The sequence below is a fragment of the Myotis lucifugus genome, unplaced genomic scaffold, assembly GCF_000147115.1.
Source record: "Myotis lucifugus unplaced genomic scaffold, Myoluc2.0 scaffold_18, whole genome shotgun sequence".
NCBI lineage: Eukaryota > Metazoa > Chordata > Mammalia > Chiroptera > Vespertilionidae > Myotis > Myotis lucifugus.
The window spans coordinates 6676456-6701599 of record NW_005871066.1 but is presented as its reverse complement, the minus strand read 5'-3'; the positions used below and the strand labels follow the sequence as shown (position 1 = coordinate 6701599).

The 25144-nt window shown below is 42.9% G+C and overlaps 1 protein-coding gene across 1 annotated transcript in view; it reads left to right on the top strand.

The window, feature by feature from the left end:
• POU6F2 (POU class 6 homeobox 2) overlaps positions 1-24648 on the top strand; it is a 322732-nt gene extending 298084 nt beyond the window's left edge. The window contains exons 6-9 of the mRNA XM_023751010.1: positions 327-533; positions 13473-13641; positions 20357-20525; positions 24144-24648. Of these exons, the coding sequence (XP_023606778.1) occupies positions 327-533; positions 13473-13641; positions 20357-20525; positions 24144-24648 (1050 nt within the window). The remainder of the gene's footprint in view (positions 1-326; positions 534-13472; positions 13642-20356; positions 20526-24143) is intronic.
• Positions 24649-25144: the final 496 nt, after the last annotated feature.

Below are 25144 nucleotides of genomic sequence, written 5' to 3'. Positions count from 1 at the left end.
CTGGATGAGGGCTGTGAGTGCCAAGGGAAGTTTGCCTTCCCTCTGATCCTGAGACAAAGCAGGCATCTGTGATGCCCTGGTAGCAATCACATGTTTCTGCCATCACTGGCGCTTGATTTTATTTTTAAAGAAGATGTTTCCCCTTCAGTCAGATTCTCATTCCTCCCACTTTCTTCCCTGCTCGAATCGCCAGGTCTCCAGGTCTGTTCACAGATCCTGAGTGGGGTCTCAGGGAGCCTCCTACAGACCAGGGAGGAGTGGTCTTCAGGTGCAGCTTGGACCCATGCCAGAGCCTGGCACCTCACCTGTGGGCCTGTCTCTTGCAGATAATTGGGACCATCCCTCTGATGCCAAATCCGGGGCCATCGAGCCAGGCAGCGAGCGGCACTCAGGGCCTCCAAGTGCAGTCGATCACCCCCCAGCTCCTGACAAACGCCCAGGGCCAGATCATCGCCACGGTCATCGGGAACCAGATCCTGCCAGTGATCAACACCCAGGGCATCACGCTCTCACCCATCAAGCCCGGCCAGCAGGTAAAGGTTCCCTGTCCAGGCAGCCAAGGCTACCTGGACACCTCTCCTTACCACCGTCCACCTGTTTGGTTTCAATCAATGGAAAGTAATTTTTAGATTATGAAATATTTAATTCCACTAATATATCAATACTTCTAAACAAGCAAGTTAGCTTTACTTTTTACTTTTTATTTTTAGTGGATATGGGTGAGATCTAAATAGTTCTGTAATATAAAATAAGAATTTATTAAATTATAAACAAAGACAGTGGTCTAAAATAGGGATGCGCTCTTATGTATTTACACTATGATTTTTATTTTCAGAAAATTTAAAAGGGGACCAAGAGAAACCAAGACAACTTATGCCTTAACTTTAATTTTTTTTTAATTATTAACCACCAAGAGATCCCATCTTTGTGCTGCTGAAACTGCTGCCTACAAATTAGGAAATGCAAAATAGGAAGTTCTACTAGGTTAAATTTCATTAAAACCCTGACAATCCAGTTCTTTTTATTTTTTTAATTCAAATATTAATAGAGCACTTTCTATGTGTTGTGCTAAAGGTTGAGTTCACAGCACTGAAGAAGAAAAATGTGGTCCCTGACCTCAGGGAGCTTCTGGTTATTTGTTTCCTCCAACAAACATGTTTTGATAACCAACTATATAGCAGGCCCCTACTAAAGGAGCAAAGAAGACTATGAGCTCCTTCCTGGTTTTAAGGAGCTCAGAGGACACAGATACATAGCAGAGCCCCATTGTGCAATAAAGCAGAGAATGCCCTGTGACAGGACAAATGTGCACAAAGTTAGGTATCATCACAGAGATGGGAGTGACCAACTTTGCCCGGAGAGTTTTGTGTCCTCACAGAGAAAACTATTTGAGAACTGAGTCTTAATGAATGAGTAAAAGTTAACCAGGTAAACGATGAGTTAACAAATATTCCAGTCAGTGGGAACAGCACGCCCAAGTGCAGGGGAATGTGAAGGAGGGAGGAGTGTTGAGAAACAAGGGAAAGGTTCATCGATTGGAGAATAGAGGGAGGCATGAAAAGGGCTTCGTAATCCACCTGAAAAGGATGGACTTTGTTTCTGCATGATCTCGAACACACTACACATCATCTTTGTGCCCCAGCTTCCTCATCTGTAAAATGGGGATAACCAGTACCTACCTCACAGTGCGGTATGAGAATTAAATGAGTTAATATGTTGTATATGAAATGATTGGAACAGTACTAAGCACACAGCAGGCACTTAAATAGTCATGATGATGGTGATGATGATTTACCCTGCAGACCTGGGAGTCCATAGGAGGTATTTAAGAGAAGGTTGGCACTCTCAGTTTTATTTTTTCAAGAAAACAGGTAATAGATGGAGGTTGAACTGAAGCGGTGAAGCATCCATTGTAAACACACTATTTAGGAAACTGTAGCAAAATACCAATAGAAATTCATAAGAGCGGGCACTAGATAGTTGAAACTAAGGGTCTGGAATAGTAGTAGAGCTCAGGACAGGATCTGAGAATCACGAAACTTATGTTGTAGCTGAAAGCAAGACAACCAGAGAAATCAAGGAGCAAGTGTGGAAGGAAGACAAAGAAGCCATCTGGGAAACATCAATATTTAAGGAATGAAAGGGGAAGGGAGGGAGAGCAGAGATGGCTGGGTAAGTAGGAGAGGAACCGAGAGCATGGTGATGTAGCATCCAAGAGTTTTAAAAAGGTAGGGAGTGCACAACAGTGTCAAAGCTGCAGAGATGAAATCGGGTAGAGCAGTGGAGAAACATAATTTCCTCCATTTCTTTTTTGAAATGTCTTAAAGCCTGGATTGTCTGTGTTTGGAACATTTGAAACTAGTAACTGGGTGAGTTAAGCAGCAAGAGGTGGGCACGGCTAAGGCCCAGATTTGCAGTTGGAAGGTGCACATCAAAGGTGGGGGAGAGAATGATGGAGGCTGGCAGGGCGTGCCTGACTGGGTACAGGGCTTGATGAGTTGTTGGGAAACTGTATAACGTCAAGGATTTAGCAAGGAATTAAAATACAAAGAAAAAGGAAATAAGAAACCATTGCTACATCATTCATGGCAACAAAGTGGAGTTGTCCTTCCAAAGACCTCAGCCATTTGGCTTCTGAGCCAACCATGGAAACAGCCTATTCGTGGTGGCACTCTTAGTGGCTATACTTGAAATATCCACTTATTTGTCCAATAAATATAGAACATTTTAAATATAAATATTTATTGTCCACCTACTATTTGTTAGGCACTGTACACGGGAACTAGGCTGGTGTACAAGACGATACCATGAGCCCTTCCTTCATGCGGTTTACAGTCTAGTGAGGGAGATGGGCCTTCATCAACAAATATGCACCTAAGATCTTCAGTAAATGCCATGGGGGAGTAGTAAGGGGATCTATGAGAGTGTTCAGCACAGGGACTTCCTCCAGTGAGGGGTTCAACACAAGGAAAAACAAGCTAGGTCTGAACACACTTCTCAGGGATGAGACTTCTGTCTTAACCCTTCTAATTTTCACTCAATCTAAATCACTGCCTGGGGAGCCAAGGTTCCCAGCCACGCTCTTCTTCCTCAGCTTTGTCTCCGCCAGTGGGGCAGCCCCGGCTAAATATGTCAGTGAGGACTTTCATCCCCTCCACAGCCCCCATCCCTCGGCTGGTTTATTCTTTTGCCACTTACAAGATTCCATTGCATTCTCTACTTTCTAAATAGTTCCCCAATTAAGGCAAGGTTCTCTCTCTCTCTTTCATTGCCTTTTTAAGCCGTAATTCTTCTTTAAAAATATTTTTTATTGAAGTCAGAGAGGATGGGAGAGGGGGAGAGATAGAAACATCAAGAATGAGAGAGAATCATTGATTGGCTGCCTCCTGCACACCCCCGACTGGGGATGGAGCCTGAATCCTGGGCATGTGCCCTGACCAGGAATTGAACTGTGACCTCTTGGTTAATAGTTCCATGCTCAACCACTGAGCCAGGCCTGCCAGGAGTTAAGCCCTAATTCTCTCTGTTCAAACTTATGTTCAAAATTATCTCTAGGGGTAAATGAAGAGATTACCTCTTTTCATACAATCTATTAAAAACTACTTCTGTCAGCAAAGACAGGCTGTACATTGCCCCCAAAAAGTAATGAAGTAATTAGAAATCATCAACATTTAATACAAAGTAGCTCCCACTTTCACCTTGAATTTCAAAGGAGGGTGTTTGGGTGATAAACTATTGCAGTTACAGAAAATTACAGCTCTAGATTTGAGGTAGTAACGTTTTAAACCAGGGGAAGAACCTAACCTAGAAATGGCAAATAAGAGGCAGGTCTGTGGCCACTCCTCAACTCTTTGCCCCCAGTAGATATCATCAACCCATTTCCACAGTCTCTCTCATAAGCACAAATGCACGTCAGGAGCTTTCTCATACTGCACTGTTGGCCCCTGCAATGAAACCTTGTTACCTCTGCAGGAACATCTGGCCCTCGATTGGTGTCACCACCACCACCGTCCTCTTCACTGTAGATTTGGAGATCTAGCAACTGGGAAGAAACAGATAGCCTCTTGGGGGAGTGGGGGGACCTTGCAAATCCCCTCATGGCAGTTACAACCAGCATCCCAGAGAGTGGAGTCTTCTTGTATGTAGGTGAGCACTGAGAGGACACATATTCACAGATCAAAGATAGCACATGAACCTTCCTGAATCTCCAAATCACAGCAGCCCATCCCGTTTGTTCAGGGCCTGTGCCAGCTGTCTATTCTAGTTCCAGAAAGATCAAGGGAACCAGTGGTGAACCTGATCAGAAATATCAGGGAAATGGTGGAAATAGAGGAATAACTATTGTTGTTGGGTTTTTTTTGCATCGTCTGTGGTTAAAACACCTTAGAACATGTAGTAAATTAACAAGCTGGATGAATTGACAGGAGATTCACAAGTCTGAGTCCCATTTATAAAAGCTGGGATTCTGAGGATAAAGGATCATAAAATGCTCAGAGTCCCAAAGTAAAAAGCTCAGAGCTGGAGATGTAAGGTTAGTGTTCTCCAGTTTTTTCTTTAAATATTACCTATCATGCAGTAGAGAAGTTCCTCAATTTATTTTTTCATGTGATTTATGGCAAATGCTTGATCTCACAAGAGCATAGTTCCAACAATAAGATAAGTCATAAATTACAAGAACATAGAGATCCTTAACTTGCACTCAGAAGGAAGTCCCACTTTATGGGGTAAAGTACAGGGCTCTCTGACCAGACGACTTGAAGTGATGAGAGATAATTACATCTTTAATTTAATTTTTATATCTGCCTCCCCTAATTAAGAGAGCCTGAGTAAAATCTGAGTGAAGGGTCAATGACTCTTTTTTTAAAAAACTACTCTCGATGATGATTTTTTTCAATGATGAAAGCTCAATGACCTGCAACTTTATCATCTGAAATACAAACATTTTTTTAAAAAATATATAGCACCAGGATTTGATAGCCCTAGATATAGCTTCCTGTATCACATCAGAGATCCTTGGTGAGCAATACAAGAAAATAAGAGTCAGAAAAGGACTAGGAGAAAGAGAGAGAGAGAGAGAGAGAGCGAGAGAGAGAGAGAGAGAGAGAGAGAGGATCTTCCTGTGCATGAAAAAAAATTACTTAATTCAAAAATATTTGTTGGAGCTCTAAAGTAACTTTTTGTTCCCTCCATGGGATTTTTCAGCTAAGATGGATGGTGGTGAACTCCAATCCCCCATAGTTACGGTGCTTTAGAACCCCTGGCTTACCCTGATCATCCTGTGACTATGAATTAAGTATTTCTTCATAAATAGCAGAGACATCATTTTTGTATATATTTATTCTTCTGTTGACTAAATCCTAACAGAAGTTGGAACGAACCATGTTGCAATTTGTAAAATCAAAGCATTGAAATTATTCAAAAATTAAATAACAATAGCTATACTTGGAGAATGCAATCCATGAAGCCACTCAATTTTTCTTCAAAAGGTAACTATGTTAATAGGAAGTGACAGGAGGGTGGTTTAAATTAGCTCTCTAAATGCCATATGATTATCCAAATCTATCCTTTTTTTTCAACTAAATACAAAAATATTCTGCTTTATCTATTTTTGAAAATCCACTTCTCTTCCCAGCATTTGCTTAAATTAGTGGTTCGGAGTTTCTCTTGGGGCTACTCAGAATGAGACATAAACGAAGCATTTCCATCACAAAGGATCTAAAATACCGTAGGGGTACTGCTCCTAGAAGAATGAAATGTGTATTAGTGGCCCCTGTGCAAACAGCCCTTGACCTTCCAAACACACATCTGGGCATCCACCTCTCTGGTCTCCCCTTGTCACTCCCTGGCAAGGCCAGCCAACAGAGGACATGCCCCTGCACATTCTGGGTCCCTGGCCAGGAATGCCTCACCCACGTCCTCTGCCTGCCAATCTCCTGCCACTGTCCCTTTGTCCAGGACCCCTCCTTCATGAAGCTTCCCTGCATTGCTCCCTCATCTCTGCTTTTCCCACACCCCATTCATGTTCATCAAACTGTACTGTCATTAAGAATCTACTCCTGAAAAGCAGGGACCAGACTGGCTCAGCCTTGTTCGGAATCCAGCCCATGGTGGATGCTCAGTCTATTGTGTTCAGTTTAATTGTTGCCGAACTGTAGTGTTCCTCCGTCCAGGGCACCCGCATCCCAGAGCCATGCTTCCAGAGAAGCCCAGCTCAGGCCCTCCTGTGGCTTCTTGGTTCTGTGTCTTCTGTCATGTTCCATTATGTTCCAGGTTGGCCCCTGCAGGGAGTTTGGGAAGAGCTTCCACACAGCACTGTCTTCTCTATTTATCTCTTTTTTAAAATTATCAAAGCCCTCCTCTTGCCACACCCTTCCACCTCATTATCTGAACTACATTTAATCCCTCGCTTTCTGTTCTGCACTAATATCTGACTCCCGTCTTGTCATTGTCCCTGCTGTCCTGGTTGCATCTCCCAACCTTGTTTGAGGACGGCCTTGGCCTTCCCTACCTGTGCCTGGTCTTCTCCCCTGAATTCTGCTCTTATTCTACTCCCTTCACTTCCTCACATCTTCACAGCCTGGCGGGAGCCACTCTGCTTTCAGCTCTTTCTTGAGACCATGTTCGCTTCTCCCATACTTACTTCCCTGCAGACAAGAAGTGCCTGAAATGGAGCCTTCTATTTGGGGCTCTTCCTCCTGCTTGGGTTAAAGGGCTGTTTCCAAGTTGTGGAAGACAGCTGGAAGGGAGACCCAGTAAGTCTCCTAAACTCCACTAGAAGGATAACTCCCTCCTTGCTTTTTCAAATATTCCACAAAGATAACTAAAATCTCCCCTAGATCTCATGTTCCTCACAATTTTTCAAGTTAGATGTCCTGATGTCAACCGTAAATCTTTCAGCAAAACTAAAACCCGCATTCTTGTCCTGTCTACGGTAGAATGACTCCTCAATAACATCCAGGTGTTTGTTGTGTCCTCCTAATTATTGACGGTTCTTATTAAATCTGAGTTCTGGCTTCCCTGGTCTAGACGTAATAAATTCATTTTCTTTACCCCTCTTTCTAAGAGAAGCTTCTTCCGAAATCATCTGGGAACTTGTTAGAAACACAACTTCTTGAGCCCCATCCCAGAGCTACTGCATCAGACACTCTGGGGATGGGGCAGCCAAATGCTAAATCTTGAGCACCACTGATTTAATTTCTCTTCCAGCTATTACAAGGTACAGAGTACTCATAAAAATGCCAGCCAGTGTGGGGGAGGGGGGGACAGAGGGCGGGGCGAGTCACAATGTCCTGCTTGTTCTCACCTCTGCTCCACTTCCCAGGGTTATATTCACTTTCTCCACTGCCCCCGTTGGAGTCTTAGCTTGTGGTTCATTATGGCTCCCTGACATATTTAGAAAATGCCAGACCTCCCTCCTTTTGCATTTGAGCATTTGGAGAGTTCTGTCCTCCCCAAATGAATTTCTCTATATTTAATCCCATTTGAATTTTACCGCTTATATGCATTTACTTTTCCAACTTGTCTAGCACGTTCTGCATATTATTCCATTTTCCAAGACACTTGTCACACCACTTATTTTTATATCGATCGTGAATTTAATTAGAAGATGCTTTATTCCAGAAACTAAAACATTATTAAGGATATACTGTGTTACACACGGAAGATAGATGGGGAGCAGTGGCACAGGAAATCAAGAAAGCGTTGAGAGTGTGCTTGTACTGGAATCTATTTTTGTTGAATATATTAAACACCCTGGCAGTGCGGCCAACACTAACAAACCAATGAAGCCAGCCTGAGAGTGGCAGCAGGAAGTACAGGCACGTCTCGGAGATATTTCAGATTCAGTTCCAGACCAGCACGGTAAAGCGAGTATCACAATAAAGTGAGTCGTAACCGTTTTGCTGGTGGAGGGTCTTGCTTCACTTTTTAAGAAACACAGTCTCTTTGAAGCACAATAAAGTGAAATACAATAAAACAAGATGTGCCTGTATAAAGCTTTTCAGACTCTGAATCCTGGTCTTCCCTGTGTCTCATTCATTCCCTGTTCGGAATGGACACTGTTCCCTCCTCCTCTCTGATAATGCTGAGCCCCAGGCTAACATAAACTGCCTCTTCCCTCTTTTTTTGTAGACTCTCCATTCTTTCAGCCTGCATGAGTCAACTCGGGCTGCCATAGCAAAGTGCAAAGGGCCACAGACTAGGCGGCTTAAGCAACAGACATGCATTGCTCACCATTCTGAAGGCTAGAAGTTCAAGATCAATGTGTCAGTTGGGTTGGTTTCTTCTGAGACTTCTCCTTGTCTTGCAGATGGCTATCTTCTCCCTGTATCCTCACATGATCTTTCCTTCCTACCTGTCTGTGTCCTAATCTCCTCTTCTAAGGACACCCGTCATATTAGATGAGGTTCCACCCTAATCGCCTCATTTTAACTTAATTATCTCTTTGAAGACCCTATCTCCAAATACAGTCCCATTCTGAAGTACTGGGAGTTAGGACTTCAACATATATGAATTTAGGGTCGGACACAATTCAGCTAACACAGCCCATTTACATCTGACTTACAGCTCAAAAAAAGGCAGGAAAGTGATTATTTGAACTCAGAGGTAAACTCCAGCTCCTTTAGGCAGTCTAGTGAAGCTATCGTAAAAAAATAGAAAATATGATCATATAAACAGGAAACAGGAAAGTAAGTTTGGTGTACAACGGGTAATCAGGATTAATTTTACTAAGCAAAGGACAATATATAGACAACTCCTATAGCGTCCTAGACTACACCAAAATCATTACATTTTTAGATAACATTCTAGCCACCTAAGAGTATTGTGTTTAAAATACAATATTTTACATACTTTGGAACCTGCAGAAAATAATCCTAAACTAGAAAAATATTTACATTTTCACATTTCAGCAAACAGATGAAATGTGTTCAGGCTGACAGATCATGATCTACACAAGTGCTATCAACTCTAAAGTGCAGGTCACCATGCTCAGCTAGAACACATCTCATTTGTTCCCACGCCTCTCAACTAAGGCTTCCTGCTGTTTCTCTGACTCACAACCATTCACCTTCAGTGGTCACCAGGAGTGGAGAGGCTCCTGGTGGAAGGAGTGCTGGCTCTTGAATCAGACTTACCTACATTCAAAGCTCACTTATTCCAGCTGTGTAGTACTTATACCAGGTAAGCCATGTAGTCTTTTAAAGTCAGTTTCCTCTTCTGTGGTGGTTATCAGTGCCTATAAAAGAGAGCTGGTCTCAGATTTAAAAATAATGTATATAAAAGCACGTGGGAAGCATCTAATAAATGGTGTCCATAGAGGTGGCCTCTCGAGATGAAGGCATTAGAATGAAACATCTACCTTTATAGAAGCTAAGTTTCCCTTTCCCTCCAAGAAAGAGAAGGAGCCTTTGTGCTTCTAGTAATTCCCTCACTCCTGCATTTTCTTTTGGTAATCTATTTCAATTTTTGTGGCCAGTTATGTTTTAGGTATTTATACACCTATTTCTTTTGCCAATAATCATCCATACAAGTACATATGATTTTCACAGTGTCAGTGTCGGAAAAACCAACATAATTAAATCTAATAAAATAACATTTTTCTAAAGCTGCTTATTTAAATTATATTAAATAATTATATTGAATCCCAGCGTTGATATTTCATGAAGTAGCTTCAATCTCAGTTTTAAGCTATTTGATGAAAAAAAAACTCTGTGATTCAATATAAGTATTTTAGTGCATTAATCTTCAGAAATATTTCTTTCTGAAGATTAATGCACTAAAATATTTACACCAAGCATATCAAAGATAGGACTATTTATAGAGTTTACCTGAAAGAATTGCAGCTTTAGGCATGGGAGGTAACAGAAATGTTACCTCTAATATCCTCCTTTTTTGAGGGAAGAAGTTATGAAAGAGAAGTCAATCTCTGAGATAGATTTGATATGCACAATAAGCTAGTCTATCTGGACTCACAAGTGATTTTGGAATTAACAAATACGTGTCTATACTGGCGATTGGAAGAAGATATATGGGCTCCATTAGGATGATACTGCTTATATAATCTTGATTCTTGACAAGTAAGAAACTTTTCTAATTTTTATTGGTTTTTCTGAACTGTCTGGTTGAACTCTAGAAGGTAAGCAGGACCCCCAGAGTCCTTACAAATAGATTTATTTCCTTTGGAAGAAATATATCTTCCTTATATTTTTGGATATCTTAGGTTCATCTTTCTCTTTGACTATGTAGACATAGAACAAGCTCTTAAAAGAACTATTTTATTTTCCTTTCAAATTCCTCCTCCTGCATAGCTAAATGCATAAACCCTCGCTTGCTTTAGTGACTTCTAAGTGAGACTGCAGCCTTGTCATTTTTTCTTTACTGAGTTGTTCTGAGGAAGAAAATTTAAATTGATTATTGTCTTATCTAGTTCCTTGATGGTACTTTACCACACCCAAGTCCAATAAAATATTGATGAAGCGGTAACACTGAAGACTATCTCATGATTCAGAAACTCAAAACTGTAAAAAGCTTTTGTCTCATAACAATATTTAGAAGGACAACTCAATAGGTTAGAGGGGCAAGACTGACATGCAAACATCCATCACATTTTATTGAACAAATTAAAATAGATTTAATCTTTAATGTGTGTCCCTAGAACAAAATTTGCTGGATATAATTGTTGATTATATGCTCAGCAGATTGGCTAATTACTTTAGGCAGATGCTTGATGCATATTAATTTGGATTCCATGATGATTATAACTATCTTTAGTCTACAATGTAGCCTCCACTTAGCACAGTCTTGTAACGATAAGGATGTTCACTTGAAATGTAACTGCTGGCAATTCTGTAGGGGACAGGATGGCATCATGGAGCCCTGAACTACAGTAGGAATCTAGATTCTAACATTCGGCAGACCACGTGGTCTTAGACCAGTCGGTTAAGTCTCATAATCATGCCAGGCACATCTGTCGCACAGGAATATGGTGTGAATCCAGGGAGCAAAAGCATTATCATGGGGAACCACAAAAGGAATAGCTTCTTAAACACATTTCCAAAGTAGCACCTTACTAACAATTGTATGAAGGCAAAATGTTAATTGGTGGTTCAAAACACTTTAGGGAATTAAAAACTGATATTTCTAAGTGTTGGCAATGATGTGAAGCAACTAGAATTTTCATACATTGCTGGTGAGAATATAAAATGCTACAATCACTTTGGATATTGGCTTGGTAGTTTTTTAAAAGTTAAATATGCATTTACAGTATGATCCAGTGATCACCACAATTCCACTCCTTGGTGTTTACATAAGAGAAGTGAAAACACAGGACAAACAAAGGCTTGTTTATAACAGCTTCATTCATGAAAGCTCCAAACTAGAAATAATCCAAATGTGCCTCAACTGATGAATGGGGTAAACGATTTATATCATAGACTTAGATATAGATATATACTATATATACCATTCAGCAATAAAAAAGGAATGAGCTACTGATATATGCAACAAAATGGATGGATCTCAAAAATAGTATCCAAGCAAAAGAAGCCAGGTACAAAAAAAAGTACATCCTGAATTACTCCATTTCTAGATTCATGTCAAACAAGTCCATAGGCAGAAAGCAGAGGAGTGGTTGTCTGGGGCTGGGAGTTCAGGGAATACTGATTGCAAAGGGACTTAGGAAATTTTGTGGTATAATGGGGAGGTTCTATATCTTGCTTAAGATGGTGGTTCCACGGGTGTATATTTTTGACAAATTCATCAAACCATATGCTTAAAACGGATTGTATTTTATTATGTGTAAATTATATCTCAATAAAGTTCAGTGAAAGAAATGAACACACACACACACACACACACACACACACACACACACACATTGGGAAAGCAATGGCAAAGGTGGCATTGTAACATTTCAGGCTCTCACATCCTGAGAAGGTGGCTAGCACATCAAAGTTCAGGGCCTGATCTGATTCTACTCCCAAGGCTGAGTTCCTTTCATAAAAACCTTCCTACCCCCCTGTGAGTGTGATGATGGCTATGAAAGCACTTTGTAAGCCAAAAAGCACTGTGTCCAGTTAACAAAGGTGGCAGATGGCCCCTGCTAAGGTTTCTTCTGCACCTGCTCAGGGTCCTGGGCTGCCCTCTGTGTCAGCTTTCTAGGAGGGCAAGACACGGATCAAAAGAGATGCCTCCCCGGCCTTAAGTGTTCCTGGCACCCGCACTCACTTCCCCTTCCTCTCTCCTTCCTCTCCTCAACGGAGCTCTTCTCACCTCTCAGAACAACAGTCCTTTGATAACCTGTGAAGGAGTCATGAATAAATGGACATAAAAATAGAGTTCCTTAAGTCACACAGAATTTTTTAAACGAAGTAAATTCTTACTTGTGACTAAGAGCTTGAGCCCAGGGTCAGAGGTCATCCAGGGACCAGCTCCTCCACACCTACCAGATGTACCTAAAACACCTCTAACCTCCCAGTGCCTCAGCTTTCTTGTTTATATTTTTTAAAAAGCAGTAAAATTAATAACCCACACCCTGGCCGGTGTTTCTCAGTGGCTAGAGTGTCGGCCTGCACACTGAAGGGCAGCAGGTTCAATCCCCGGTCCTGGTCAGGACGAGTGTGAGAGGCAACTGACCCATATGTCTCTCTCACACTGATGTTTCTCTCTCTTTCTCTCTCTCTTTCTCTCTCTCTTTCTCTCTCTCCCCCCCCCCTCCCTTCCACTCTCTCTTAAAAATCAATGGAAAAAAATATCCTCAGGTGAGGATTAACAAAAAAATTTCAGGCTGACATGAGAATTAAATGAAAGAGTGCATGAAAGTCCTAAATGGAGTGCTGGTGGAAAGTAGGAAAGTGACAAGTGAGATCTACAAATGTTAATAGATATTTTTGTCCTGACTGCCCCAATTTCTCTCTTAATTTTCTGTCAGATATTAGAGAGCCTTTTTCCTGGCTCCACAGTAATACACCCAGACTCCTTGGTCTGGGAGAGCAGCAAGTTCTCATATTCAGTCAGCCTTATTAAGTTGGGAATTGCCTAAAAACATCAGTTACCTGAGACAACTGGCTGGACACAGCCAGACCTTTATAACTGAGTTTTGCATTCCAAGTTGATTGTAAGCATTATAGTTCATCTACATGTACTTACACAGCCGGTCAAATGTGCTGTAATTGTTTGAACAGGCAGAAAGCTATACACGGTGTTCAAGAAATGTGGAAAATTGGGTGCTCCAGTGAGCCAAGTAGGGAATTAATAATATATTTAGAATTACTAATAAAATGCCTGTCAAGCAAGCAGCAACATATTACATACCCCAAAAAATCCTGCCTGCTGTGTAGGAGGATGTTCGCTCTTCCTAAGAAGTACATATTCTTGGAAATAAAATGATTCAACCGCAGATGAAACTTCTGGTCCCTAGCATTTTCCTCCTAATTTTTCATTCATTTGTGTGTTTCTTACATCTTCCCGTGTAGCTCCACCAACCCTCCCAGACGTCAGTGGGTCAAGCAGCCTCCCAAGGCAATCTTCTGCACCTGGCTCACAGCCAAGCATCCATGTCTCAAAGCCCTGTCCGGCAGGCTTCTTCCTCCTCCTCCTCGTCCTCCTCTTCTTCAGCTTTGAGCGTGGGCCAGTTAGTCAGCAGTAAGTATCCTTTCTGGCTCAGTTAAGTCATAATGGCCTCCTTGTTGCCTGTTTGCAATGCTCTCCTCTCCTCTCCTCTGTTCTCTTCTCTCTCTCTCTCTCTCTCTCTCTCTCTCACTCTACCTTCCTCTCTCTTTTTTATTAGCTCAACCTCGAAGAGGAATTTCTGGCCCTGCTAAGCCAATATTTGTATGAAGTCCATGCCGTGGGCCAGCTGGCTCCTTCGGGATGCAGGCCCACGAAGCACACCCCCTCCATAAGTACCTGTAGGGACTGGTTTCCATTTCAAGTGCTTTCTGATGTGCTGAGTCAGTCCTGCCACTTCAGAAAGGAGGAACTGATCAGCTTGCAGGGCATGAGCCGTATAGCTCAGAACTGAAATAACCAACAGCAGGCACTGAGCCCACAGGTCAAAATGCTTTTCTGTGTGTTTGAAGTCTCCTGCCATTCTATTTGTAGGTGGCAGAGGAAATAAAAGAGAGCGTGCCTGAGGGTGGGTAGCTGTGTGTGCACAATGAGCTGCCTCCGGTGGCATGTGGGGGAAGCTGATGGGTAGAGCTATCGCTGGACTTACAGGTGCTACATATTTTGAGCATGTTACTTAGTTAATTCCCTTATGTCTCAAAACCCGACTACAGAATGAATAGCACATGCAGTATATTCTGATGAGTAATAGTACATGGAGTGATTTCTCAAACTACTGTTTGAGCTTTCATTTGTAGGATTTTCAAGGCACTTTCAATATTTTACTCATTTTAATACTCACAAGGTATTGTAAGTCCTCCTTTTTAGATATTGAACCTAGCATTAAATAGAACCTGAAAAGTGCAACCCATTTTGACCATCTTATGTCAGAGGAACCAGATTCAGTCTTAGTTGAGAGACCCTGGCACTCTGTATGACCAATATAATGGGTGACAAAGCCAGGATGATAACCCAAGACGTCTAAGTCAATGGATTGTATATATTCTATACACCAGAGCTGCTATAAAAGATAGAATGCTTACACATGAGTTTTATCCAGTGAAATTTGAATGACAAAATATAGCAAATCACCTGAATATCTTTGAATATTTTTTAAAAGCCTGGGCCCATGCCTTATAATTAAAACATAAGAGCTTTTCTCTGAGCCAATTTGAAGAGAAAAACTAGACATCTTGCATATTATGAAATATATAATCAAGCATGAAATATGCAATTAAAATTCTTTTTGTCCAAGATTAAATTCACCTAATCTGCACATAGGCTAATGTGGGGAGCCCTAACCCCATACTTAGATGTAGTTGTTATGTAGGTTAAATTACAGGGAAAACAAAGGGTTAGTCAACCTAAACAGAAAAATAAACACATTTATTGAGCACTATGTGTACATCAGGGAACTGATTACAAAGAAATACAGAGAACAAAGCAAAATGGATGCTATGATCAACATATGTATAGGGACACTGAAGATATAGTAGATGGTTATCTCAGTTTTAGAAGCTGAGATAGAATGGAAGGACTTGCTATAATAGTTAATCCTTAAATTGAGTTCGGATGGTAAATGGAGCAACAAATTCCTCCAAAAAGCAAGGTCATAGTTGAACCTGTGGTCAAAACCTTGGTTAATGACCGCCCCATATCATACTCAAAGGGTTCAACAACCTATCATTGTTCCAGATGAAGTGGGCAAGTCATACAAAAAATCTTCCCCACTCCAGGCAAAAGAACGCAGAATTAATGTGTTAGCAATGATAACGGGATCTTCATGTGTAAAGAACACCACATCTGGGCTCAGAATTACCAGATATGCACATTCATTAGGACATCTGCACAATACCTGTTCACAGCAGCTACCCAGCTTACCCTATGTTAGACCTTGATCAGTCTCTACAGTCGTCAGAGGTGAATATACTTTCTATAAGCAGGGCTTTTGGAAAGCCTAGAAGAGTCAAACAATTGACTTGGAAAATGTCCCAAATTGGGTTGATTTACACAGTACTGCTTAAATATAGGTAGATTTGGGATTTTTTCTTCTTTGTCGGGTTTGGTTTTTTAGTATACTTGTCTTGAACCCCTGATCAGTAAACTTGATTCTTAGACAACAAAACGCTGATAGTCAATACCAGAAAAACCAAAACTATAAAATGAACATAAAGATGCATGGTGACAGCTTGTGGCACAGAGGAACCCCTGGTTCACATAATCACAATTCACATCATTTTCCACAACCCAATGAAGTCACCATATTGCAAGTAAGCTGTTCTCCCAAATTGCATTGTATGTTCCCAAATGGTTTCTTATGTCTCAGAAATATTTGGTAAATACGTCCATTATTTGCTGTGAGAATAGCACTGAAAAGCAGATGGATGTTTACATAAGGCAGTTAATTCATGCTTGGCAGCTTTTATAAAGATGCATATTTCTTCTATAAGAATCCCACAAGCAGAGGTTATAGAACGGTGATATTGAGAGGTGGTGATTATTCAACAGCCCACTTGACAACCCCTTACACGGATGCCCAGGCTAACAGTTGGAAGGAGTTAGATTTTAAAAACTAAAAAAACATCTGTCCTGAGCACTCAGTTCAGTATTGGCCCAGTGACCACACACCCAGATTCTACAGAGCGGGTTTGTTTTCACACCATTTGCATTTAGCGCCCATAAAAATCTTTTTACTTTTCAGCCCGTGCATTCCAGATTAGTTTGAGAAACATCATCACTATATTACAAGTCACTGCCAATTTTCAATGCCAGTTTATTCTAAATCTCCAAGTCAGTTAGATCCCATATAGGTCGATCTTCTGGCTCCTCTAACAAGGGAAAGATTCAGGGTGGACCCTGGCAGTCATTGCTAGTTTTTCTGGCCCTGTCATTAATATATTGGGCTGACTTAATCTGGAGTAAACTTCTATAAAAGGTGCCACTTCCTCTTCAGTGCAGAGAAACCCAGACCAGGTTGTCCTAGAGCTGATTGGAGGTGCTGAATCCACCCTGTGCACGTTCTGAGGGCTCCCTCTGAGGTCCCATCAATACGGCCTCAGATTCATCCTTAAAACTGATACAGCCTCCCAGAGCCAGGAGAATGAATGACAGGAAGCCAGATTGACACATCCCAGGTGGAATGTCAACCTCTGAGCTAATTTGAGAGTTGAGGTGACATTCCGGGAGGGCTTCCACTTACAAGGCTTCATTATTTTTTTTTTCATTTCCCTGCTCAATCAGAAAAGCGTACGGGGGTGGGCAAATGTAGATCTACAGTTGTGCGTATGCAAAACACAAGAGTTTATTCTTGTATTTTTGTAATCCTAAACTGCCTTTGCCCACCCCCTTATTCCTGAAGGAAGAGGAACTATTCAAACAGCAGAAAAAAACCCTCAAGAGTTTAAGACAGAAACTTCGGGATCAGAAAAGAAAGATAGCATCCACTCTTTTAATTAATTCAAAACATCTTATAGACACCATCTAATGAACTTTCTCAATGTGTGAAGACAAGTTACACATGTGATAATCAGGGTAAAACTAATATTGTCCATGGGTGGGCCCCTTCTTTCCAGGGTGGGCCCCTTCTTTGCATGGTGAGACTTTTGTGGTCTTGAGACCTATGGATCAAAACCATAATAAGACATTTTGCCATCTGATTTTATGGATAAGAGCACTAATTAAAGAAAGCCAGGCAGCTCATCTCCAGCAATCAACAAATTTTACAATGTGAGACTGATTTCTCCTCCCTGGGCCTTTGTCCGATAGATCATCGCCCTGTTTCAATTTCACAAGGAAATCTATCTTATCAGTTACATACTAAGTAGAACCAGGAAAAAGACAGGAGTGGAAAACGTGTGAGAGGAGGAAGAAGGAATTCTGTCTCTGGTGTAATAAATGCCTGTGTGGGGCCTCACAGAAGCCATTGGGCTCAGTGAGACAGGTGCCCACCTCTGTGAGCCTTAGAGTCAAGTTCGATAGCAACACTGCTCAGTGCACCGGGGGTGAGAGTCCATAGCTTTCTTTCCAACTCTGATTATTGTCAGTGATCTGGCAAAAAGCAACCTGCACAATCACACACACACACACACACACACACACACACACACACAGAGAGAGATTTAGTTCCTGGTCTCAAGGAACTAGTAAGGAGACAAATGATAAAAAGCAGAAAATTCAGCCCAAGTCAAAAACCGGCCTGGTACTGCATGGCCTAATCTGGTGGCTGTGCAGGCCCTGGGTGTGGAGTAGATGAGGGACATCCTTCCAGATTCAAGACCCACCTTTCACCTGCTGGTGAACTCAACTGATTCCCATTGATCTAAAGATGGGCCTCATAGAAAGCACAACTTTCCTTCCCGCACAGGCTACTTAGCTTTGCTCAGAAACAAACTCTCTCCCCAACTCTAGACTACACTGCTCACCCCAGCCCACTGGCACCCAGATGTTTGCCACTTGCTGTATTCAGTGGGGGTTGGGGTGGGGAAGAGCAAGGACTGGGTGCCTGACCAGGAGCCCTTCCCTCTGGCCCCACCAGCCTTACACAAGTGATAGAGCAAGTTCTCTATGGAGTGGAACCTGGTGAATAAAAGTGGCAAAAGGATTCAAAAAAGACAGTAACTTGCGGAAGATGCCATGCCCAGACTTGGTCATGACAGAGCCACAGAGAAGGCCTCTGTCTGTGTGGTCCAGGGATCTGCTGCATCAGAACCCCCTGTGGTACGTGTTAAAAATGCACATCCCTGGACCCCAGGTGACTCTCACACCTGCCAAATTAAGTCCACCACCTTCCTACAAGCCACTCTGTCACAAGGAAAGTCTCTGGCTTCCATTCTCTCACCCTCGGTCTTGAAGCTCCACTGCCCACGCTTGCAGGTCTGCCAAGTCCCTCTGCCTGCTCCCGTGGAGAGAGGCCGGGCCCCTCCTTCACTGGGCCATTTCTTACAAGTGTCCCTCTCTGTTCCAACCAGAGTGCTTCCACGATTATTTTACTATAATCCTCCCATCCCACACCCAACCCCATAAGGAACCTTTTTACACTTTTTTTATCCTAATTGCCCTCCTTCCCTCATGAAATGTTAATACCACAGATATACCGCACCCCTGTTCTGTGTATATCTGGTCCCCTTTTGGGGACCAGAACCTTTTTGCTAAGACTTTTCCACCTTCCCCACCACCACCCAGCACCAATCTCGCCTTGGCAATGCGAAATGGGCTCAGCAAGGCAGCAGGTCTGAGAAGGGCTTGGAGAGGAGAAGGAGGAGGAGGAGGAGGAGGAGGAGGAGGAGGAGGAGGAGGAGGAGGAGGAGGAGGAGGGGGAGGAGGGGGAGAGGGAGGGACAGCCAGAGTCAGTTCCAGCTAACTGCTTGTTCCCAAGTTCAAATGTAGCCCTGGTGCAGCCAAATCTTCATGTTCTTTTTCATGTTTCAAAAGAACATGAAAAATCTAGATTTTTTTTTTTTTAGAAACTTCCCAATGTTTAAATGTTGGCAAGTAATTAAACAAATGTGTAAGTACCAGAAAAGCTGAGTTTTATTTGCTGGAAAGTCGCTCGTTGTTAACTTCTGCTCTAGGAATTTTTTAAAGGAAGAAATTAGAGGAGGGGTTCAAGGCTGTTGTGTGTGGATGAGACCTCCCAGAATCCCTCGCAAACCCTTCAAGCTGCGCCAGGCCGCTGTGCTGGTGGGATTTAATCCAGTCCTAGAAAAATTGGCTCTTGGGATGCAAATATTTCTTTCTTTTCATGATAAGAGTGTTTAGAGCCCTGAGCCCAGAAGGATACTATAGTCCACCACAATCCTTAGACAAGTACTCAAAGATATTGAAATGGATGGGTTACTGTGCAGAGAGAGGACGAGAAAAACTTTTCACCTGTGCCCTAGGAATGAGGTGGAGAACAATGGAATCGGCAGGCAGGGAGACTGGCTTCGCTCCAGGCGGGGCCCAGCCGCACTTTGAAATCGTCCACCATCCCCAGCCCATGCTGTCCCCTGCTTGGTGTGTGCTTTCATTTATCCAGGATCAGTCGCCAGGGGAGGGGAGTTTCATTCTCCAGCTGTTGTGTCATTTCCCTCGGTAAGTCCTTAATTGACAGAGTTATCTGGCACCGAAGGAGCCTGCCCGCCGTAGGCATTTTTATTATGTGCCCTTTCCAGGGACAAAGGCAGCAGGGTCCCTAAACTGCTTGGTGGGGGGAGGATATATTATCCTCACAGCTTCATCATAAGCATGCTCTTTCGAAGGGTTAATGTGAACATGAGAAATTAGGCAATTTTGCCATCTGTTAGCCTGGCTGCATTGGTGACCGAGTGAAGGAAAAATACAAAATACTATTCTCTTCAAAGGGCAATTCTTAGCACTCAAGATTCCAATTAAGACAGTTCAAATTGAAACCTTGCCCATCTTATATTTTTGCACAATATTTGGACATAGTTATGTTGCCTCCCCCATAGCAGGTGCCTTCCTACCCTGGCTCTTTGTTAAGCCCTAAGGAAGACGCTCTTGTATTGTGGACGTGGCAGTGTGAGCAACCTCTGGTTTTATCTGGGATAGGAATATCTTGAAGGATAACTTGTGGACATGCTGAGGATGGGGGCTGGGGTGCCTCACCTGGGAGACAAAGGGAACATCATGCCATGTTGGTTTCCCCACTGCTCTGCTTGAAAGAGGACCATTTTCCCATAAACCATAAGAAACAGATGTGACTCGGATGTATGCTGACATATTGATCCTATTTTTAAAAACATCTCTACAGATCCCCAAACGGCCGCGGGTGAGGTGGATGGGGTTAATCTGGAGGAGATCCGAGAATTTGCCAAAGCTTTTAAAATCCGGCGCCTGTCCCTGGGCCTGACGCAGACTCAGGTGGGACAGGCCCTCAGTGCCACAGAGGGCCCGGCGTACAGCCAGTCAGCCATCTGCAGGTAACCCGCGCCCGCATGCTCCGCCTCTCCTGGCCGGCCTGGGCCTCCTCTGCCCTTGCAGCTCGGCTTTTCTTCTTCGGGTGGGCAAAGCCGGAGGGGTCCAGAGTGGGAACAAAGTGTGGGGTGGCTCCGTGTTGAAATGGGTGGTAGCGATGGGAATGAAGGTGCTGACGCAGACTTGCGGGCCCTGGCTTGGTAACTCCTGTCAACTCAGACAACCTCCAAGGCGGCCTCCTGGGAAATACCCTACCCCAGCCTCCTCCAGGCTGCAGGTGGGTGTCCGTGCAAATGGAAAGCTGCCAGTCCTGGTGGGGGCTCATGCCCCCACCATTTCTGTGAAGGGATGGCTGCCAGGATTTCCCAAGAAAACTCACCATAAAGCAAATGAATCACCTTGGGACCTCGAAGGAGCTTTTACCTCTCCTCCTCAGATACCAGTTTAAAAGCACATTTTTAAAAAGAAGCACCTAAAAGGGGTACTGAGAATCTGGCCTCATCTGGCCCACCCCCCGCACCCCCCCAAAAAAATTTAAATAAATAAAGAATCCAGCCTTGGTTGTGTTCAAGTTGATCTGGGTCAAGCCGCCAGAAGCAGCCCCGCGCATGCATGTGTGTGTTGCACTAATCCGCTGTTTATGCATGAGGCAACAAAGGCACTTCGGTAAGAGCTTTTTCCTCTTGGGCACTGCCTTATGAGTCCTCCTCCATCAGGAACAGCCAAGAAACCAACTCTAAACTCATTTAAGTGGATTTTGTTCTTGGTGATCCATGAAATGCTGTCTTTTTATCTGCTCTTTATACTTTTAATGTATTCCCCAAAGGACGGAAGTGTACTTTTCCTGCAGTTTGAGACTAAGGTTATAAATAACATCAGTATGGGGTAGTAGCTTGCAGCTTACATTTTGCTCAATGATTTTCCATAAAACCCATTGATTGTTGTTAAATACAAAAAGCTCCATAGGATCCTCTCACTTCTATGGCCTCCCCTACTGTTTTTTCTTATAAGATACCTCCCTGTAGAAAATAACCTTTATTCAGTCTACACAAGGAGACTGCTGCTGGGAAATTTGTTTCAAGGCTTGTATATGTTATTCCAAACAATATGTACAGGAGCATCAACACTAACAAGCAGCATCAGTGATACGAATACTGTTGCTCCCTGTTGGGAAACATTAATTTTGGTTCATCTTGACAGCCTTGCGATAAAGGCAGCCACAGGTTTTGAAGTTGTTGCCAATTTGCTATTGTTACTAAGGTCCTCTTTGGCTTATTTTTAGCCCTAAAATCTGATTTCCTTTTATAGGTTTAAGTGCTATCTAATGTTTTCACTGACATAGGGAGTGTTTCTTGGGCATTCCCAATCAAATATGTTGATGTCTAAAGTCTTCCCGGGGGAGGCCAAAAAGCTATGGCTGAAATGATCAGAGACCTGGGAATTCATTGTATAAAAGAATATGTCGATGCCTTGACTTTTTGGCCTTTCTGTAGCTTCTGGTATTTCAGTGAGATGATTTTATGAGCTCGCTACCATGAAAAAAAAAAGAAAAGAAAGGAAGTCTTAAAAGAAACCCAAATCTGACATAGAAACAATTCAAGTTCATTTAAAGGTGAAAGGAATCTGCACATCCAGGTGTCACTTCTCCCTTCTTTGCTGCAGGGACTCCCAGGTGCTGTTTTGATAAGTTTCTCCTCATTAGAGACACAGAGGAAATATCATCACCAATATGACTGGACACCCCTATCATAGGCTTCCTCCCCGTGCCATGGCGCTGTAAAGAGTGTGAGCTTTAGGACTTTTATAGGGAATGGCGGTAAAATGAGTGATGTGGCAATTAACAGGACAATGAGAGCGCTGGGGAAGCTTGCCACAAGGGATGAGCTCACTAAATGACATTAAATTCATTTTTATTGAAAGCAAACTGTACTTCCTCCCTCTCTGACCAGGACTTGAGGCTGTATTTTATTTTTATAAAATAAACAAATAACTCCTTGAACTATGCTTGGAAGTGAATGCTATAAGAGTTGCATTAAAATTTCATACGATGTGCTCTATTTATCACAACATAGGATATCTAAAATGCAGCTCCAAAAATCAGATCATGGCACGTAAAGGAAGCTTATCCTTTTGTGTCCTTTTGCAAGATTCCTTACAAAACATTCTCTCTGCCAAACCGGTTTGGCTCAGTGGATAGAGCGTCAGCCTGCGGACTGAAAGGTCCCAGGTTCGATTCCGGTCAAGGGCATGTACCTGGGTTGCGGGCACATCCCCAGTGGGAGATGTGCAGGAGGCAGCTGGTCGATGTTTCTCTCTCATCGATATTTCTAACTCTCTATCCCTCTTCCTTCCTCTCTGTAAAAAATCAATAAAATATATTTAAAAAAAATAAAAAATAAATAAAAAAAAAACATTCTCTGACTGATGAAAGCAGGTTCATTTTGGCTCTATGAAAACAGACTATTGTAATAAGATGCACCTCGCCATCAGACGGCTGTTTTCCAACAGCCCTGAACTTTAAAAGAGAGAGGAGAATTCTGTGTGCCCAAAGTTGTCAGATCAGAGGGTCGTGAATTTGGATTTAGAATAAACAAACAAACAAGAGGAACTGTATGTTTTTGTATTTCATTGAAAGCACATATAACTTTTATACCGAGATGTTAAAGCACTCTACATAATTTTCTCCAAGATGCTTCATATTTTTTTTAGTCAGTGTAGCAAAGAATTGCTGGTGGTAATTGATGTACAGAAGGCCTCCCTCATTTACAGAAAATAATATCATTCAAGTACAGGTTGCAGATATCACACACTAAACGCAGCTTGATGCCCTGGTGCAAAGGTACACTGATGCCGGGCAGGGTTTGGAAGGCACAAGGTGGCCGGAGCACATCCGGAGATGGGTGTTCATAGTCCTTACAGTGTGTCCAGCTGTTTGAGTCCAGCAGTAAAGTAGCAACAGGACATGTCTGACCTGAAAAGGGAACATGTTGTTGACATACATCTGGTGAAAATTGTTTGTTATCAGAGGGTTGGGGTGGAAAACAGAGACAGAGTGAGAGAAAGGGGAGAGAGAGAGATTACAATGAGACACAGAGCTGAAGAGAGAGCTGTACAAGAAACGTGTCCTAGTTGCCACCACTAACTGTTATAAGAGATATGCTATTTCTATAGTCCAATGAATGGGGGAATTAAGGAAAACATGAAAAGGGTCATTTTAAATGAAAGAATGTGAGAGCTGTAGTCTTTGATGTCACTTTCTGGTGTTAATTTCTACCTTGGAATTCTGCAGATTGGGGGAATGGTGTGGTGTGATTAAAATAAAAGCTTGTATCTGGAAAGTTTACCGGGAAAACATCTAGGAGTTGTTTCGTTTCTATTGTGAAGGCTCATGCGTCGCGCTGTCTCCACCTCCCCGGCCCCAGTCTGTGTCCACGCGTGTGGGCTGCATGCGCTGGCATGAGGCATGCGGGAGGGCGGGTGCTGGCTTGAGCGGGCACAGCTACCTTGCAGCTGGCTGAGAATCTGGAGTGAATTCGCTCTGCCAGTCAGTCAGGCAGGCAGGCAGGAGCCCACCCTGGCAGAGGACTCAGTTTAAGACTGTTCTTTCTCAATTTTCCCCCCAGACACACCATCCTGAGAAGCCACTTTTTCCTACCACAGGAAGCCCAAGAGAACACTATAGCTAGCAGTCTGACAGCCAAACTGAACCCTGGCCTTTTGTATCCTGCCAGGTTTGAAAAGCTGGACATCACCCCTAAAAGTGCCCAGAAGATCAAGCCGGTGCTTGAGCGGTGGATGGCTGAGGCTGAGGCCCGCCATCGAGCAGGTATGCAGAACCTGACCGAGTTTATCGGGAGTGAACCGTCCAAAAAGCGCAAGCGGCGCACCTCCTTCACCCCCCAGGCCCTTGAGATCCTCAATGCCCACTTTGAGAAGAACACACACCCCTCCGGGCAGGAAATGACCGAAATTGCCGAAAAGCTGAACTATGACCGGGAGGTAGTTAGAGTTTGGTTCTGCAATAAGAGGCAAGCCCTGAAGAACACAATCAAACGCTTAAAACAGCACGAGCCTGCCACGGCCGTCCCCCTGGAGCCCCTAACAGACTCTCTGGAAGAAAACTCCTAAAGGGACGCCCACCAGAATCCGAGGCAAACTCCGCAGAAACTAAGCTCCATCCTTGGGACTCCACCAATAGACAAAGAAACAAACAAATACGTAATAAATTAAAAATAAGATTTTAAAATAGCCCTCGTCATCCTCCTTATCAGTAAAAGACTAAGAAACCTACCAAGTGGACAGAGTGGTTTATACATGTCCATTGGTTTTCCAAAAAAAAAAAGAAAAGAATTCGTTTTTGAAAATTTTTAAACAAGGAATGCATCACACTGCAGGTGTGTGTGGTAGGCTCGTTCCCTCCCCCACCTGTCTCCCCACAGCCAGTTTTTTAATGGACTAAAAGCGAACCAAATAACCACATACTTTTTTCTGTATAGTATGAAAATGTGAACACATTTTAAGGAAAAAGAAAAACAAAACTAAACCAAAAAAAAACGAAAAAACACACAAACAAGAAATACCAACAACAAAAACTTTGACCTGTTCAAAGCGAATACAAGCCTGC